Below are 20,650 nucleotides of genomic sequence, written 5' to 3' on the forward strand. Positions count from 1 at the left end.
AATATTACTGTTGATGTAAGGGATATGTATTGAGGTGCAGGGAAGGTGCAGACTACATAGTATAAGTACCTAGGACATAAAATTCGATTGGCCAGAGATAACCAACTATGTGAGTTCCCACGTCGCATAGGATTAGCCTGGGCAGCGATTGGTAAATTAAACCATGTATTTAAATCGGATCTACCCATATGCCTCAAAAGGAAAATCTTTGACCAATGTGTGTTAACTGTACTCACTTATGGAGAGGAAACATTAACACTCACAAAAAGGTAGTAAATAAGATTCGCGTGACTCAGATAGCTATGAAGCACCAGATGTCTTTTTGAGAGACCGTATCCCAAACGAAGAAATACGTCGTAGAACAAAAACAATAGACGCTATCGAAAAAATTGCGTCGTTAAAATGGAACTGGAGAGGACACGTCGCCAGATTATTAGACAACCGATGGACAAAACGTATTTTAGAGCAGAGACAACGACAAGAAGCAATACGGAGCAGAGAACGCCCACCAACTAGATGAACTGACGATCTGAAGCGTGTTAGCAATAACTCGATGCAAGCCTCACAAGATAGAGACAGATGGAAAGAGCTGAGAGAAACCTATGTCTAGCGGTGGACGCATACAGGTTGATGATGACGATAAGTAAATAAACATGTTTACTGAAAATAAAATTGTTATAAAACGTACATATAAAATAAAATACGTACGTATAAAATACGTAAGTATAAAATAAAACGTACCAAAGATACCTACATAGGTATCTACTATTTAGGTAAGTAGATACTTAAGTAGAGAAAAGCAGCCTTTTTATTTTACTAAATTACAATATTTTCCGATTTCCGTTATGCAATAAATACCTCCATTATTTATTGGTTTTGGAACCTTGATTTTTTCTAAAATTGTTCTGTAGAATACCAAAGGCTCTGATGGCCACTTCTAATAATTTAGTCTACTTTTTACCATAGCAATAACAAATAACTAGTGTAATTTGAAATTTTCTTGATCTTTCCCGGGAATTTTTCACCTTAATAGCGAACTATAACGTAGTTGGTCACATTAATTTCAGATTTTTGAGCAGTTTCTTTCTTTTGGACACAGACTGAATTATCATCAGTATTTTTTTTATTTAAAAAAATATCCTTCTTCACAAATACGACTGCTCTAGGTTTATAAAGTTTCTTTACTGATTTTTTTTCCTAAAGTTGAAGTTTTTCTCCTCGCTCTGTCTTTCTCTATCTAAAATTGCATTTTCTTTCTCAGTCTTATTTTTGTTTCAAATAATATATTCAAATCCACAAGGAATCTACGTTCCTGTATTTGGCTGTATACCATGTATTAAATAATATTCAAATAATAATTTTCCACTGATCTGAGGAACATATACTTCGAACTTTCTCTTTGATGGCTCTTCCTGATTTTTTGTTTGTACTTCCATCTGGCCAAAACAAAATAAATTTAAAAGGTGAAGGTATCACTAAAGTATCCTTATTTTTCTTTAAAATTATGTTCTTGTTTTTCTTTGCTTTGTCTATCACTTCTTTATTATTATTTTCGACGATTTCTTTCTCTATTGTTTCAGCTCCATTAACTGTTATTTCATGGCTGGCTAGCGCGCTACATTTCTCACTATTTTTTAAAGTTGACTTTGCCTTTTCTTTTTCTTTCCAATTTGTTTCTCTGACTTTAGTTGTCTCATCACTTAGTTTCTCGCTACATTTAATTTCCCCCCAGCCTTTAAAATCGTTTCTTCTATTGTTTGTTTCCTACTATTTCTATTATTTTGGTTATATTCCCATTATCAGTTTGCTCCAAATATTTGCAATTGTTTTTTAAAACTATATCTTTTCGTTCTATCACTCTATCTATACTAGTAATAGTCTTATAGTGCGCTGTTTGTTCTTCACATTTCTTACTAGGGTCTAAAATAATATTATCTTCTTTATCTAATATTGTTACACTTGCCTCTCCTATTTCCTTAATAACTCCTGCGTTTTCTCCGTTATCTAAAATATTTTGTTCCTCTGTGTCAATACCTACGTCTTCCCAATTTATATTCTCGGACACAACATCACGTGCAATGTCTATTATTATATCATTCGAGACCTCCCCTTTAGGGTGTTTGTTTTCTTGTACCAAAGTGTTTTTCCAAAGAAAAAATAAGTTTGTATCTTCTACCTTTTCATTCCATTTGGCCAATTTCACCTTAGTTCGAAAGTTCTCTAGTAAATTTTTGACTAGAAAAGATTATATAACTTTAAAGCACCTATTAAATCATCTTTAACTTTATTTGATTTCAAGGGGCATGCATCTTATACATCTGACAGGGTTAATGAAATTTCTTTTCTCAACATTTTGGAAAAATTGATACCATTAACGTCGAATACTTATATTTGCTCTTGCCCTGAACCAACGACATACTGCAAATTTTTATTAAGAAATGGCGATAATTCTTCTTTTTTAAAGGTTTAATGTTTTATTTTCTAATCTCCAAGCATGAACTTAATTGTGACACCCACTTTTTATTGAATGAACAACGCCCACACCCATAGGATGTCAAATATGTGTGGCGTTAGGCAGAAAGCTTATCAGAATATTCTTTTTAAAACAAAAGGCACTTAAATTGAAGATTAAGTTTGACTTACGGCTATCAACAAATAGAACAACTGGAAATGGGACGTTATTTTTTAACAACCGTTGTAAAAATACTTGGATATGAATTCAAAGAAACTATCAGCTGTCATCCAGCCAGAGTCCGAGCGTCCTATTGCCTATCGAGGTTGTGGGAATTTTAATAATAAATTCATAAGGATTAAGCTACTTTGGAGCTAATTTATCTGCAGCATTGCCTAAAAAAAACGAAAATTTATTGGAGAAAAGTGTTATTATTTTTGATCCTTTTTTAGTAAGACTTTTTTTGTCCTTTGGTGAAAAGAAAAAGGCTGTTTCATTAACATTAAATATTTGTCTGGGGCAAGTGTTTTTAATGTTGTTTTGCAACAAAATATTCATTGATTTCCTTAAACCACTTTCGAATATTTGTTTCCGAGACAGCAGACTTAAAGCTTGTTAGATTTTGGGTCATTCGTTGACTTAATTCCTGATGTCACTGCAAAAATCATTCAAACCAATGTCTACTATTCCTACTATTTGTAAAATTATTAGACCTTTTCATAAGCAGAGCAACACTCTCTCACAATCCACCAACAGTGGATCTTTTGTTACGGAAAAATCGGTTTTAGCAACACTTATTATCCAATCCTTTAATAGAATTTCTTCGCATTCAGTTAATAAAGTGCTCACTCTACTTTTGCATCTCATAGGAAATTTTCTTGACACTTTATACGTCAAAGTAATACGTCTCACATTAAATTGTTTAGCTACTGAAGCAAAAGACATTCCATTTTTACAGGCTTCTATAGCTCGACTCAGATCCTCCTGAGAATATTTTCTATAAATATTTCCCTTGTGAGGCATATCTAAAAATGGTTATCCTTACTTATTAAAAAAATAATACTAAATTATTTTAATTTTTCATATAGCAACTTTCGTGTATCTATTTTTGACACCCCTTGATCTTAAATTTGACTGGAGTGTCAGATTAGTTTTTAAAAAATTGATAATGAAATATATCAAAAAAGGAAAACTATACGTAATTTCTGTGAGATGATACAGAAATCATACGTCTGATATTAATAGTTAGGTGTCCCTTAATTTGACACCTACATGTCAAATTTATAGCACTTTACCAGGAGATGTCCTAAAATTGGATACCCTAAAAATAGCTGACATATTGAAAATTTTACAGCATTTTTTATGAAAAATTGATTTTTAGACTCTACAAATGTTATATCAAGTAACAAAACCTTCCTTGCATCAGTAGCAGCATTGTAGAACACATTTGAAAATGTATTCACCACATCAAAACACAACAGGCGCTATTGCATTACGTTTATGCACATTATAACAGCTGTTTTGGTGCGTGTTTTGCCAACTGAGTAAGAAAGTCAGAGTGATTAATTTTAGAACAAATGAAAGATGGCGTTACTACCACAAACCTACTGAATTGAGGATTCATTTTCTTAATTTTTAGCTTTATTGATAAAACCTGTCAAATATAGGGTCAATTACGTTGAGGCAAAAAATTTAAAACCAATATGGATGACAAACAAAATTCCAAAGTTAGCACTAAGATTACTTAATAACAATAGGCATTATAGAAGTTTATGTTTAACTTTAGGTAACATTATTTGATCGGCTTGTTATAAGCAATTATCGGCCAAGGCACAATACGATCACTTCAAAGGTTGTATCGGCAGGGATCCATAAATTCAACAGGTATTCGTTTGAAAGTGTGTTAATTAATATGATTGGAATCGTACAAATACGAGTATACCTGAAAAACAAAAGTGATTTTCCTTACAGCTTGACCCAACAGAGCGGTAATTTCATCACTTAGCATACCAGGCTGTTAAAGTTAGTGCAAGTTGACATCAACGAAGTGAACAAGGATTTAAAAAACACCTCTATCATTAATGTGGATCTCAACTTTGCATTAATCCTCAGAGATCACAGATGTATGTCCTCACAGATTATTATACAGATAGTTTTTGTACGTAATAAAAAATAATATTAGCTGTAGTTGTTTTCATATTAAATGAACTATAGTAATTTTTACTTCATCTGTTGATTAATATGATTTGTGTTTTATTAATTTTGTATTACATAGAGTAACTAATCTTGAAATGAAAATTTATTATAAATTAGCTAATCTACAGAAAAGTTGCATATTCAATACTGTGCTTCATTTTTAGGATAACCCTATACACATTAGCCAATATTGTAAACTAAAGAATTTAAATAAAATATATATAAAAGTTTTTTAAACATCCTATAAATTATACAAAATCGTATAGTTTAATATAGTGTCGAAGATTTAGAAAAAAGCCTTAATTAACAAAATAAATATAGATAGTTGCATTTAATTCAAAATTAATACTTAACCTGATGGGTAATTTTCAAAAAACTTCATTGGAGAAAACAGCACTTTCTCGAACATTTTACTATGCAATACCCTTGATGCTTTCATACAGAGTGCATGAAACAGAAGGGACCTTACAACGGTGAATATTATGCAGATAATTATAAATGCCGCATACAAGGTTATGTAGAGATCCTTTTCATAAATTCCAAATATTTTGGTTTCTTCGCTTGTATCGGTTTCAATCACTGTGATATATTTGGTGTGATTTTTGTCTAATACGAATAGGAAGTCTTGTATTAGTTTGTGATATATCGTACGGCTGGCTGAAGTTTTATTTTGGGATAAGTACTCATTTCTAGGAAATAGTTGATGTGTAAAATTCTTGGCTGAATGTCGAATCCTAAAATAAAATTTTATAAAGTTGAACAAAATTCAAAATCATATTTTTAAAGTACACAGCAAGCCAAACAAAAGAATACTAAAAACTAAAGAGAAAGTGCAAAATATCAACTACAAATTTGGTGACCTAAAGAGTCTGTTAGAAAACAAGTAAAATCATTACAAATAATGTCTGAGTACCAAGTTCGAGTAAGAAGTGGGAGATAAAAGCCGAAGGAGATAAATATAGTAAACAGGAAAGATTAAATATGAAAAGTTTGTCTAGACCTCGCTTCGATTTATTACGCCAAGAGGATTTAAGTATGATTGGTATAGAATAGCGCTAGTTGATTATTGAAAGAAAATAATTCGTGAAATATCTCAAAATTCCGGCAATTAAAGATTTTGTTTGGTAATATGTCAAATGCTTTAGAAAAACGAATGAGAAATCTAATGGCGGTTTTCCACTAAACCGACAGTTGAGTTTATGTTTGTTTTTTAATTTTCCCGCACTTGAAACAAAAGCGATACTGAAACAAATCCAAATCTCTTATTTTAGGAATCCAAATACAGTTTTTTCTTTAATAACCAATCAACATGTTCAGAGAAAAAGATTTTTTTATTCGTACTTGTCTGGTCGGTACTGAAGTCCTTGGGAAAAAGAGTTTATTTCTATCATGCATAAAACTTGTTGTATAACCAAACCACTTGAGTGTAAAATGCTGTCCTGCACTAGATTTTTGCTTTTTTTTTTATTATTCGTAACATAAATAGAGAATTCGTTATTTCACGTTGAAATTGTAAAATTATGTTTTTAATTTTTAATTTAATTTCTTTCCAGTTGGTGTCAAACAACTAGCAATTTCTTTAGGTAAATCCATTTTTTAATTCCATTTTTATAGTTGTCATCCTTTTGAAAACCACAAATTTCTATGTTCCCGGAAGGCCTCTATTAACCTTCACACATAATCTAGTAAGTTTTACTAAAACGTGTGAGTAATATGGAAAAATTCTTAGAGCCAGAATAACAACAAATTTGGTACAATATTTGTATTCAGACTAGTAAGCCAACAATAAGGAACACAACATGACCGTTTCTACTAAATAGACTCGAGTTTCAAAATACTTTAAAACCCGTTGATAGTAGCGTTTAGTTTTAGAAGTTTTTATTCTATTAGTTTTATTTTTATTTTATCCGTTTAGTGAAAAATTAGTATAAGAAAACACAATTATACAACCTTGACATGGAAGTATATAAATATGTATATAGGGTAGACGCACCACTTATAGCCACTACCCCGTTTATGACCATTTCACTATGATTGGTAGGATAATAAGCATGGCGTCCATCAACCAAGAAGTGTGAAGCAGCTAAAACGTCAAATAATTCCGTAGTAAGTAGGAACAGTGATAGAAACCTATCTAACTGATCTGATTATTTCATTGTTGATATTTAAGTGGTAGTATGTTGCACATGTGAAGCTAACTAACGAATTTTCTTAAGAAAGATATCTGAAATCATCGTTTTCAATTCAATACTATATGATAATTTTTCTCCACTGGAAGTGCTAAATAAAGTAAATAGACACTTTTTATTTTATATTTTTTATTTTTTATTATAATTAATAGACATTTGAAACAATGAAGGAGGCCATAAGTGGATACCAAAAATTATCATTTACCTACTCGTGGCCAACCTGCTGGCCACAAGTAGGTAAATAAAATATACATTTGGCCAGTTTACTTTTTTACTAATGTAGCATGTTTACATAAAGATACCTATCTTATTTCTTTTAGTCACAATACCAAATGCACTGACGAATAATAAAAGCGGAGTAGAACAGGTAAAAACATCGAAATTACAGTACTCATCTTCAAAAGTAAATTTAGCTTTAAATGCCATATGCGAAGGAATGACTGTGGCCATTACCAGTCGTGAATTTAAAGTTCTGAGAACTACTTTGAATAATAAAATATCCGGAAAGTCTCTAAGAGATTCAGTGCACTGTGGATTCGACTCTTACCAAAAAATACCAAAAACCTCCTAGTTAAATGGATAATAACTTGGAAAGATAGGGTTTCCAATTGCTAAAGACGGATTACTGAATTCAGTACAAAAACTTGTTCCAGAGGCAAATATTCAAACTCTTTTTGTCAATAAGCGCCCTGACAAAAAATGGTATTATAGCTTCCTTAACAGGCACGCACAAATAACTTTCCCAGAACTTCTGGGCCAGAAGAATGCAGAATATATTCACGATGGTAGATGCGTAATAACTGAAGAGAAAATACGTAAATGGTTCGACGAGGTTCATATGAATTTAAGCGATATGAGTGCTACCAGTATATTAAACAATCCGAAAAGAATCTATAAAATGGATGAAATGTGTTACTATTATTAGTTACTGTAATAGTACTGTATTAGTACTGTAATTACCAAAATGTGGTACTGTAATTAGACTGTCTTTTTAGATGGACATACATTCCACCTGACCCTATATTTTATTGAATTTTGAAGTGAAAATCAAATTATTTTAATAGCGTTGTCTCCTAATGCTACTTCTATCCTACAGCCTTTAGATGTCTCTATGTTTGCGCCTACGAGTATAAAACAAAAGTGGAAAATGTTGTTTGAAAATATAAGACTGTAGCGGTTATTTTTGCCTACCACATTGGGTATTACTTATAGGAGGTTGAAACTGGGGACTGAACAATTAGTGAGCTGAAGATAGGGTAAGCAAACAAACCGAAACTTTTGCGAACAGCTACTTTTGGTTTGGTTGGAGAACTGGCTCATAAGTAAGTGAACAAAAGGGTCTAGAAGGGGTAACTACAAAGAAATAAATCAAAAAATACTTACATAGATTTCCTGGGCAAAACAACACAAGAAGGTTCCTAAACTATTTGAAAAGGACGCCGTTTAAAGAATTTTCTCGCTGGATGAAAAGGAAGGCTTTTCTTTCCTAAAAAAATATTAAAAGGGAAAACTCTTTTTAACAGAAATAATTCTACAACTGCTGGTTTAGAGAGAAACATTACATATTTGCTGTTACTATTTGTAACGATTTACAACAAGCTCATACTTGGGCCATACTTGTTAGGAATTAAAATTATTATTATAAATGAAAATATCTAGATTTTTCAACGGAGCTTAGATTGAGGTTAACCTTTAAACAAAACAATTCAAATTTCTGGTTATGTACCAAATGTCCGAAAAAAATAATACTAACTGTCATATGTCGAAATTAAATATTAAACCTTTTTGAAACATTAATTAAATTTATTTGCATTATATGAATATATTATATTTCTTAAAACTTATAATTTTATTTAAGTATTACAATCTTTTAGTTTGACATGAAAGCAATTTTTTTTATATTTTAATGAAAAATGTCTATTTTTACTTAAAAAAATGTTTAACAAAAAGTACCTAATATCACACTGGTTGATGTATTTCCTTCAAGAAGTTTTTGGGATTAGAATTCGACTAAAAATCTGCAAACAAACATAACTGTGTCTCACTCAAGCTGCAAATTGGTCTGAAGTGACAAGGGAACACAAATGGACAATTCTTTGGAAGTTGGACACTGGATTCGGGCTTCGGATTATCCTGGATGACAAAAAAATGTAATCTTTAAAACTCGGCCTCTCAAACATTTCTGCTTAACACCATGTGGACCTCTGAAATGTTTGCAACGCTGCTTTACAAATCTCCCACATAAGGCACAACACAAAAAATCGGTGATTAACTCAACTAAAACTGCCACATTGCGTTTGAACTTAAATTCACCTCTCCACAAAAAAAATTTGCCGGCTTTTGAAGACTACATACGCCTAAATCTATCTCTCCTTTAAAATCTCAATCCAAAATCCAAATAAAAATGTTCACTGTTCGGAACGATCAAGTTCCGAATCGACTACTAGCAATATTGCGATGGATAGCAGTTTTCGTCCAGATAAGGTAGAAGTTTTTTTTTATGGCCTTGGCATAGCCAATTGACCAGACTATTATGTTAGTACTAAATGTAAGTTTTAATTTTTATTTTTATTATTTTTTTTTCATTTTTTTATTTTTTTTTTATTTTTTTATTTTTTTTTCGTATTAAAAGGTTTATTACATGATTGGTATGTTCGCAAATTGCTTACAAGTTTAACCTTAATTCTATGGTTAGTACATTATATTGTTTAAAGTTTATATTTACAATTTCTTATTAACTGATAAATACAATTATAGATTTATACGTTTCCAAAGAAAATTAATTCATTTATGTGAAATGGGAAACAGACATTTAGTTTTCGTAAGTTTTCATATAAACATGTAATATTTCCCTGTTGGTTTACACATAATAGGATGTGTTAAATCTCCATATTTACTACAAGTACAGTTTGGAGTGTCTGCTAAATTCATTTTGTACATTCTTGAAGGTATTAGAGCATGATTTGACCTTAGCCTATTAATAGTTTTAATAAAACTTCTGTTGGACTCTGAATGAAACCACCTTTTTTTAAGAAGTGTAGGTTGCCAATATTTAAAGAATGACTGACTTTCGGATTCCGTATAATTGGCTTTAGAAGAAGTCAAACGTAATATTTGTTTGCACAAAAACCGATTCCCTTAACAGTATTTTACAATGTGCCTCTTCCCTCACCAAAAGGAACCGGACTCAAAGAAAAAATTTTTAAAAATAATACACACCAAGTGTAGTCACATCTGATAAGTGATTGGAGTATCATGAAGAATGTGAGAAACTTCAAAATGATAAAGAAAACAAACATAAGAAAGGAAGTAGGCTCGAGAGCATGAAAAACAGATGAAGGCACAAAAAATATCGAAAACGTGGAACAAAAGACAACAAAACTTAAAACGACGAAACCTAAAAACAAGATCTAGATTCAGGTTCTCCTTTAGAAGAACAAGAAGACTGGGAGAAAACCGGTAGTAGTGGAGACGATGTTAATTTCATGGAAACAAAACAAAAGATCGACGGACGACAACATATAAATATGTTGCCAAAATTATAAATATTCTTATGAGACATACAATATTTCAAAAGTGCCAGTGAAGATAAAACTGTGTTTTGTCCTATAGAAAATCACGTTTTCAGTATAGATTAAGGCGACATATTGGGACAACTACCCGAGCCCATTTTCCAGGAACAAGGAAAAAAATTTAAGAGCATTTTTTTCAGGACAACTAGACATTTATGAACAAATATGAAAATCATAAACACTATTTATAAACTTTTTCAATGCTTTTGCTCATTTGTGTTACCAAAAATTTAGTGTGTTTTGGCTATTTTTGTAGTTCAATAAATATTTAAGCAAATATATAATATCAACTTGTATCTCTATTTTTAGAAACAGATGGCCAAAAGCAGTGATTTTGTGGTTCAAAATATAAAACGTTATATTTTCATTAAGAACTGAATCTTTATGATTAGTTGATATCCTAGTACCTAGAGCTGAATCGAAAGTAAAAATGGCATTGAGCGGAAATATTTTACTTAAATCCTACATGTTTCTTAATAGAACAATAATAAAAAAGTTCTTAAAGTGGTCATAAGTGGTGTTTCTGCCCTAAATCTGCGTAATTTTTTGTACGAGTACGACTAGAGTACTGCCCTCCTAAGGAAAACCACAGCATCTGCAGTATTTATAATAATGAGTAAATGTACTTCAGAATCTGCAACTTTTAAAAAGTGTCAAAATTGTTACAAAAATGAGGTTAGAAATGATTTTACTTTTAATCAATAAATATGTGAATAAGATATGTTTAAATGAAAAGCAGTAGTTTATCTTAATTTTATGCTTACTATGGCAGATACTGGGAAAAAATTGTAAGTAAGTTAGGAATTGCTAAGTAAAACTACAGCATCTACGGATGTTATGATTATGCGGTGTTTTTTCTTAGCATAATGTTAAAGAAAATATAATTAAACAAGCAAATAAGTGTATGAATGATTTACTAAATATTTATTTATTATTTAACACAAAAGAAAAAAAAATGAATATATAAAGAAATTATCTTATTAATCCTTATCTTCCTCAATAGTAAGCAACCGAAAGGAAAAATGTTTAATATCCTTGTAATGTAAAAAGAAATCATTATATGAGCTAATTATTTCTTCTTTTCCCCGTCCAGCAGTATCGTCATGCCATAGACATGCAAAAGTTTTTAGTTTTTTTTTCCTTAACCCAGGGGTACAAAGCTTTCATTGAATGTCGATATTCTTTGGGTAAATATTGCTTTCTTAAACATATCGATCCTTGGTAACATTATGACTTTTTGTCAGTGAACAGAGACTTTAAGGGTCGTTGATATATCTGGTTCATTTGTATCCAAACGGTATAATTCCCTTCAATCGCTGGCACGTTGAATGTGTTCTTTTCAGCTATCACATTCACTACATGCTGGATTCAAGTTCTCAGAATTATGCTCTTTATTGTGTAGTTGGAATGCTTCACACAGTTCGCACTCTTAATTGCCCAGGTTTGTGAGAGATACGTTTTTATTTTTAAGATGCTTTCGATAAACCTTATACGAGCATTTATTATGAGGATAGGTTTCTAAATAATCCTTGTGCATGTCCTGTATGGTTAAATCACTAGGCAGGTTTAGATTTACCTGCCCGATTAAAACTTTCTATATGTGTATCAAGGTTTAGAGTAGATATTTTACTTTTACAAGCCGCCCTCTCACGTTCATCTTTTTTAGAACAGATGGGAGTAGACGATTGAAACACATTTTGTCTGACAAATGCTTGGATTGGCCAATCGTTTTTCTGGTGATAACCAAGTGTTGTTAAAAAAAACATTTACATACCAAAATTTTTTCTTCCGTCTCAATTGTTAGAAAGTATTTGAACGTGTTTTTTCTTTGAGAAGATTCAGTTCCTGTTGTCCTTCTTTTGATGTCTTTTTTTACAAGTAATTAAGGATAAATGTTTTTTTCTCCATCCAATTTAGTTGCCAATACATGTTATTAATAGCACTTCTTCTTTCTTCTGATATTTTTTGTAAACATTCTAATTTACACATTTGTATGTTGCAAGGTGGTTTTACTAAATGCTTTTTTTGCGTTTCTATTTTCTTGCTTTTTATTTTTTTTTTTTCCAAACTATCCTCAATTTTAACCTACCCGCTTTTTAAAATTAAAGAATTTACGTTGTTACTTGATCAAACAAGCAGACACAAACTAACACAACCGCACCATACACAAGTTGAGAAGAAACTAAATAAATTGATAAATCGCACCAATTACGTAGCAAAAACACCGCAATCGTGTTTTTCTTAAAATAGACACAGTACTAACTGCACGCACCGTCAGGTATATGCGGGGTTTTACCTAAGTAATGCTGTAGTTGCGGGATTCTTCCTTAGTTCCACGCATGTTTTCGTAGATGCTAGGTTTAGTATTTCTTTCAAAATATATATTTTTGCAAAACTGCACTTTTCTTAAATAATCATATAATATAAACTCTCTAGATCTAATTTTCGCGCCCAACTAAGTTTTCATAATTTTTGCATATGCGGTGTTTTTCCTGAGGACGGCAGAGTACTGTTTGGCGCTATTCAATACTTTTTAATATCACACATATTTATAAATATTACCACTGTAACAGCCAAACATCCGATATACCAGCAGAAAGCTGACTTATTCCAAAAAGAATTAGAACTATTTCCACCACATATTTCTTTTCAGATACTTTTAGAAAACCTGCAAGAGTATCAAAATAGCCACGTTTTTGTCTATTTGAAGTAACCGGTGACTGTTCAAATTCGTAATTGCTGAGCTAAAAATATTTTTTTTTAATATATAACTTCTACATATTTTCAAGTAAGACTTACGTCTGTTTCATCAGCAAATGGTTTTATATTAGATGAGGAAAAATGATTCTTCTCCTTGGAGACCTTGGAATTTAAGTATTGAAAATCTTCCTCGGTGAGTTCGTCGCGATCTAAAGTTTTACTTATTGTTCCCTATAATATGGAAAATAATTAGTTAAGTAAAGTAAAACGTCTTATTGATTAGATTCTAAACTATTATATTGTCAATAAAATTTACCTTACTTTAATAGCAAAGGTAGATAAATTCCTAGATATATCTTTTATATTTCTTAAAACCTTTTCTTAAAAAACATTACTAGTTTTCATGCAGTTTTTTGATTAAGTGTATCTTGCCTAAGGGGATGTAGTTTACTTAATACGTGAAAATTATTAATGTTTTATACCTAATCTATTCCAAGGAGGGAGTTATACAGGGTGTTTCAAAAAAAGGTAACCCCGTCTCTAGGGTAGGTAAAAAACTTAAAAATAATTGGGGTTTGCTTAGTAAAAAATTTTTTTAATGCCATCCGTTTTCAAGATACAGGGCGTTGAAGAAAAAAAAATTTTACGCATTTTTTACGATTTTGCCGAAACTACTGGCAACATTGTAATGAAATTTTATACGAATATGTTTTGGAAGCTGATACATCCCATGAATTTGTTTTTATATCTGATTCTCATAGAGGGCGCTAGTTACATGGATCGTACTAAGTATTAGTCAATATTACTTTTTTAAGAGTATAATTATTAATCAAAATTTCAAGTAAACTTAAACATCATTCAATTTTACACGAAAAAGGTACTCTTGGTAAAACTCGATACTGTGTATCGTTTTCGGAATATTTTGATTTGAAAATTATGAAGTAATAATAATTGATGCTGGTAGTAATGATAAAGTTCTAATAGGTATACCTCTATTTTCTCCAAGTGTGCCATGGAAATCTGACATTTATTGATTGTTATGACGATAAATCAACAATAATTAGAGTTTTGAAACCTTGTTATTTGTAAAATCAAATCAAAATGTACTCAAATGTTGAATACACTGACATGTTATTAACCTTAGGCGAATGTTTAGGATGTTCTAGTGCAACTGTGACACGTTATGCAGAAAAGTTTCCTAGAAGAAACTTACCAAGTAAAAAAACATTTAGAGCCGTTGAACGACGTTGTCGAGAAACTGGGAATGTGAGACCAAATAAAATAAATTCTGGTAGACCAAGAACAACAAGAACAATTAATAAAGAAAATAATATTTTAAATTTACTTGATCAAGATCAAACAGTTAGCGTAAGGAATATAGCACGACAAACAAATACTTCTTCTTCAAGTACTTGGCGGACACTGAAAGAACAGCAATTACATCCTTATCATTACAGACAAGTCGAAGAGCTCTTGCCAGTTGATCTACCGGTTAGAGTGGATTTTTGTGAAACATTGTAACCAAGGACAGCCAACAATCCAAATTTTTTTAAATGCATTCTTTTTACGGACGAGGCCACCTTTACGCGACAAGGTATGTTTAACTCCCATAATGCACACTACTGGTGTGATGAGAATCCACGAGTCAAAAGGGTATCACATTACCAACACTCATTTAAAGTTAATGTTTGGGCAGCAACTTTAGGTAACAAATTAATACGTTATCATATTCTACCTGGAAATTTAAATGGTGATATGTATCTTGATTTTTTAAAAAATTCCTTATTCGAGATATTAGAAGATTTAACGCTAGAGCGAAGATCTTTATTTTTTATTTACGATGGAGCTCCACCACACTTTGATAGAAGGTGTCGTAATTGGTTGAGTAATCATTTTCCGAATCGATGGATTGGAAGAGGTGTAGAAGCTCCGATTCATTGGCCTCCTCAGTCATGCGATTTTAACCCTTTGGACTACGCAGTTTGGTCGTATATTAAGGAAAAAGTCTATGCTACAGAGGTAAATTCACGCCAAGAATTGAAACAAAGAATTCAACGTCAATTTAATGACATCATAGCTGATCCCCTACCGTTTAGAAGGTTAATGGAATCTTTAGAAAAAAGAATAGACTTGTGTATTCGCGAAAACGGAGGGCATTTTGAACACTTACTGTAATTAAATTTTATTTTATGTTCTTAGTCATTAATTTAATTTTATTCTTGTGAGTTTTGTTTAATTACTAACTATTTTATACCAGCAACAATTATTACTTCATAATTTTCAAATCAAAATATTCCGAAAACGGTACACAGTATCGAGTTTTACCAAGAGTACCTTTTTCGTGTAAAATTAAATGATGTTTAAGTTTACTTGAAATTTTGATTAATAATTATACTCTTAAGAAAGTTATATTGACTAATACTTAGTACGATCCGTGTAACTAGCGCCCTCTATGAGAATCAGATATAAAAACAAATTCATGGGATGTATCAGCTTCCAAAACATATTCGTATAAAATTTCATTACAATGTTGCTAGTAGTTTCGGCAAAATCGTAAAAAATGCGTAAATTTTTTTTTTCTTCAACGCCCTGTATCTTGAAAACGGATGGCGTTACAAAAATTTTTTATTAAGCAAACCCCAATTATTTTTCAGTTTTTTACCTACCCTAGAGACAGGGTTACCTTTTTTTGAAACACCCTGTATAACTTCAGTCATTTTTTATAATTGCAATGCCAGTTTTACGAGTAGGGTTATACGAGTAGTGATAGGCCAGCTCCTCAAAAATATCTATTACAAAACCTTATTGCATGCCTTAGACAAGAAAAGAAATGTTAAGACGGACTGTCACGAAAAATAATTACGAATTGTGGTACCTACATAGAATATCTTGAGTCTCTCAAAGAAAGTAAATAAAGGCGATTATTTAAGAATAAAGGAAAATAGAGCACAAGGTATTTAGAAAGAAACCTTAAGTATAAAACTAATTTTTTATCTAATTTTTTATCGATTTATTTTTTGCGACTACTCTACATCAGAGTGGTTATGCTTTACACAGCATTTTTACTTTGGAGGAAGCTACAGCTACCTGGGGAAAGAAATGCAAAACGTTGAAACGTTTAATACAAATGGAGAAGGATATTATTCACTCGCATTATTATTTTAAATTTGTTTTAAACGTTTTAACGTTTGGCATTCCTTTCCCCAGGTAGCTGTAGCTTCCTCCGTGGTTATTATTAGTTGTTGCCCTAGAAACCATCAAGGTCTTCTAACTCTAATGTCACAAATTGGTCGCATTGCTCCTGTAGTGATACTTTTTCAAATTAACATGGTCCTTTTCTAACTTGGCTGCACCGTACTAAAGACGACCAATAGTCACAAATACGTATATACGCCTTCCATCGATATACGCTTTTTGGTTTTCTGTTTTGCGATAGATACCATTCCATTATATATATATATATATATATATATATATATATATATATATATATATATATATATATATATATATATATATATATGGGTCAAGAAATTAAGATAAGTAAGGACAATTAAACAACCGAAGTCTCCAGAAGAATAATACAAGGATGGGCAGCATACTGAGCTCTTAGGAACGTTTTAAGAGTGACATCCCAACTAATATGAAGAAAAAAATTTTCGACCTTACTAAGAGTAGCGCTGAGAAGAATGGAGCGATCAATGATAGGGGCCACTCTGCTAGACAGGATTAGAAACGAAGATCTACGAGCTAAGACCAAAGTCATAGACGTCATTGAAAGAAGCTGTAACTTAAAATGGAAATGGGCTGGACACGTTGCCAGAAGACAACAAAAAACTGAATACAGCAAGCACAAGATATAACACTTTGGAGACAAACAGGGGAGGCCTATGTCTAGCAGTGGATTGAGAGAGGCTGACGATGATATATATATATATATTGATTTATGATTATTTATAGGGGAGAGTACCCCAAAATGAACCTTGCGGTAAAACGATCCTTCATATTATTTTTAGGATTGGTAATGCATCTGTATTTGTAGTGGCAAACTCATCATCCAACGCATTTTCACAGTCAGTTGAATATAAGACTCTAGCGTAGAAACATCGTATTTCTGGACTTTAGCGTAAACAGTGATTTTATATAAGTAAGGTTAGTCCCTTAAAGCTGTTGTAATGTTACTTTTAAACAAGTAGGAATCTTCAATTGCGATATAGCTGCTGTAAGTCCAACATTTTTCCGATAATTTGAGATAGTTACAAAATACCAAACCTTGGCCGCTACGTAATAAACATGGCTGATATAAAAGTGTACTCGTTCGGGTAAAATGATTCCTCATGGTGTCGGGTTAAATGATCCCAGAGTTTATTTTGACGTTTTAAATCCACTTGATTTTTTTTCAGGACGACAAAATGGTTCAAAAATATAAACAGAAGACCGACAGACAAAAATCAGACAAAGATAAAATGCGACAAGCTATAGAAAGTGTACATAATGGCTTTGCATACAACACGCAGCAAGAAATTTTGGGTTGTAACCTACATTCTTAACATGGAAAGCAGAATGTATGAATACCAAAGAAGTAAACTCTATGGCGTACCAAATCGAAGTTAGAAATTCCATTGTGCATAGATTTTTAGACCCATTAAAACTTGCTGGTAAAGACTGGTTAAAGGGTTTTCGCACGAGACACCCTCTACTTTCACTGAGATCTCCTGAAGCAACATCCATTGCCCGCAGTCGTGCTTTTAACAGAACATTTGTAAAAAAATGTTTTACTTTGCTTAAGACCATATTGGATATAACGAAATTCTCCACATTCAGGATATATAATGTAGATGAGACTTCTGTGTGTACGGTTCCAGCAAAAAACTGTAAAATTATTGCCAAAAGAGGTAGGAAACAAGTTGGTAGAACAGTTTCTGCCAAACGAGGTGTATCTACTACCACAGTGATTTGTATGTCTGTGGGAGGTTCGTCTGTTCCACCGATGTTAGTTTTTTCCCGAAAGAGGATGAAGTAGTAGTTTTGTTACCATGTTATGCTTGCCTCCGCATACTACACACAGGCTATGTCCATTAAATCTTACCTTTATGTATTTCCTTAATCACCATCATGATCGAGAACTAGAAAAATGGCTGACTAATAACCCAGGAAGAGCTGTTACACTATTTTAAATTTCGAGAATTTTGAATGAATTCTACATGAAAGCCTGCAACCCCATAAATGGTATTAATGATTTTAAGAAAGCCGGAATCGTACCTTAGAATCCAGATGTTTTATCAGAAGTCGATTTCGCAGCTGCTAAAGTTATAGAGGAAGACGAACGGGAGAAGATGCAACATACTGGAAATGTCATCATAACAGTTCCTTCAACTTAAGTTCATTAAACTCCTTGTAAGAAAAATTCTGGTCAGGGCTCGAGTTCAGACAACGATGACCTTGACAAATCCCAAATCGGGCCTTCTTTATTCCTTATTATTCAGTATATTGGACACTGGCCCCTCATCTGTACCTTGGACATCTTTTACTATTTTTCCGACATAAATTTGTCCATTTCTCAAGTCGCCACTAGCACGACGCACTTCTTCTTTAGGTTCCTTCTCCTATCGGAGGTTGGAAATCATCATCGCTATCTTAATTTTATTGGTCGCGCTTCTGAATAATTCTAATGAGCTGCAACCGAACCACTCTCTCGAATTTCAAATTTCTTAGCCAGGATATTTTGCGTCGTCCTGGGTTTCTCTTCCTGTGGTGCACGACGCACTACTAAACGAAAATCTGTGGGTACGGTTATTCTTACAAGCACCTCTTACAAATACCAGCTTTTAGTTGAGTGACAAAAAAAGGAAGAATTGAACAGCTCTTAAATTAAAAATAAAGCTACAGTTAATGGAAAACAAAAAGGGAAAAACAAGAAACCACGTTCAATTAAAGTTATAAAAGACAAAAAGAAGGACCTAGATGATGAAGAGTCAGATGTTAAAGAAGATGCAGAGTATTTTACTTGTTCTGATGCTTTTCTAAGATCTCCCGCAGGGGAGGGCTGTGTGCTGTATAATATTTGCAAACAGTGAGCCCATGATGAAGGTGCTGAAATGGAGAACAATGACTGCGACCTTTACACTTGCGAATATTGTAATGAAAATCCCACGATAGATCGAGATCCATATTTGGTTACGCACCATATTATAAGGAGTTTACTTTTTTGTATTAGAGTTTAAATGCATTTTCTTACTAGATATATAATATTTTTTTTAAATGATGTTCACTAATTTATTTTACTTTATTTCTAATAACAAATACCTGTTTTTCCAAAAAAAAATGGTAGGTATCATTTTGCCCCACCCGGTTGAGCAAAATGATCATTTTGCAAATGTTTGAAATATTATAAAATATCTACATTTATCATACATTTTAAATATTAATTGCATATACCATACTGGGAACAGAGTAGTTGATGGGTCTAAAAATAATTTTCCGAATTTTTTTTAAGCATTATTTAGATTTTTTGTCTTCCGAGGATCATTTTGGGCCACTCTTCCCTAATGTTGCGTTTACTATTGAAACTTCGTGTAGGTAGGCAGTTATTAATGAATCCAACTGAATTCTTGGTTGCATATCTTTTAGTATATTTTTGTGTGAATAGTAAGTTATTCCACTGATTTATAATAATTTCTGATAATCTACATTCTATATCAAATGTGTGTAATTTAATTTGGTCTTTTTATACTACGTAATCATCGACAATTAAACAAACAATGATCAGTGAGATTTTGTTGGAAATGTGAAACAGAGAACAAAATTATTTGAAACTATTGAACAGCAAGAAATATAATAATGAACCATATTAAAAAATATATGATATCCCTGTGGGGAACCTAGAGGGGATTTTGGGGATTAAACCCCCCCTAGGGCATATAAAGTAAAAAATATATAAAGAATAGTAGGAAAATGTAACTTGTCTTTCACACACAATACAAAAAATCCAAAACGCTAATTGAATAATTAAATTACCACTTTAAATATGTATAACACACTAATTATTTTATAAATACACAATAATTAATATACAATAATTAATAATATTTTTTATTATATTTAGATATAGATACCTAATATATTAGGCTTATGACAAAAGTAGACAGAACGAGTCTGTTACGAGTAGCATGCGCCTACAGGACTGTATCTGTGGCGGCCTTGTGGACTATCACGGGTTGTGTTCCTCTGCATATGTTAGCAGTAGAAAAGAGACATATCTATGAGAGAAGAGAGCATTTGACAACAGCTATAAAAAAAGAAGAAAGGGAAAGATCAATGGAAAGATGGCAAGAAGAGTGGAACAACCAGGAAGATGTTGTTCAGTGGACCAAGATGCTGATCCCGAGCCTAAGGGACTGGGTAGATTGTCTGTTTTAGGGCGTATCTTCATAGGTTCAGAAAGACAGATACATGTATATGCCTATACTGCGAATATTCTGACATTTTTACTCACACAATGCTGGAGTGTAATAGATGTACAGTGGAGAGAAACAGAATGT

The 20,650-nt window shown here is 32.2% G+C and overlaps 1 protein-coding gene across 3 annotated transcripts in view; it reads right to left on the minus strand.

Annotated features, from left to right (window-relative positions):
• LOC140431420 (ATP-binding cassette subfamily C member 4-like) overlaps positions 1-20,650 on the minus strand; it is a 116,163-nt gene that overhangs the window by 28,167 nt on the left and 67,346 nt on the right. For 2 of the 3 annotated variants that reach the window (XM_072519345.1, XM_072519347.1), the window contains 3 exons: positions 13,209-13,340; positions 12,972-13,153; positions 5,003-5,382 (listed from right to left, as the gene is read on the minus strand). In XM_072519345.1, coding sequence (XP_072375446.1) covers positions 5,003-5,382; positions 12,972-13,153; positions 13,209-13,340 — 694 coding nt within the window. The remainder of the gene's footprint in view (positions 1-5,002; positions 5,383-12,971; positions 13,154-13,208; positions 13,341-20,650) is intronic. The other variant, XM_072519346.1, reaches the window with a different exon arrangement.

Source organism: Diabrotica undecimpunctata, unplaced genomic scaffold (assembly GCF_040954645.1).
Source record: "Diabrotica undecimpunctata isolate CICGRU unplaced genomic scaffold, icDiaUnde3 ctg00000716.1, whole genome shotgun sequence".
Taxonomy (NCBI): domain Eukaryota; kingdom Metazoa; phylum Arthropoda; class Insecta; order Coleoptera; family Chrysomelidae; genus Diabrotica; species Diabrotica undecimpunctata.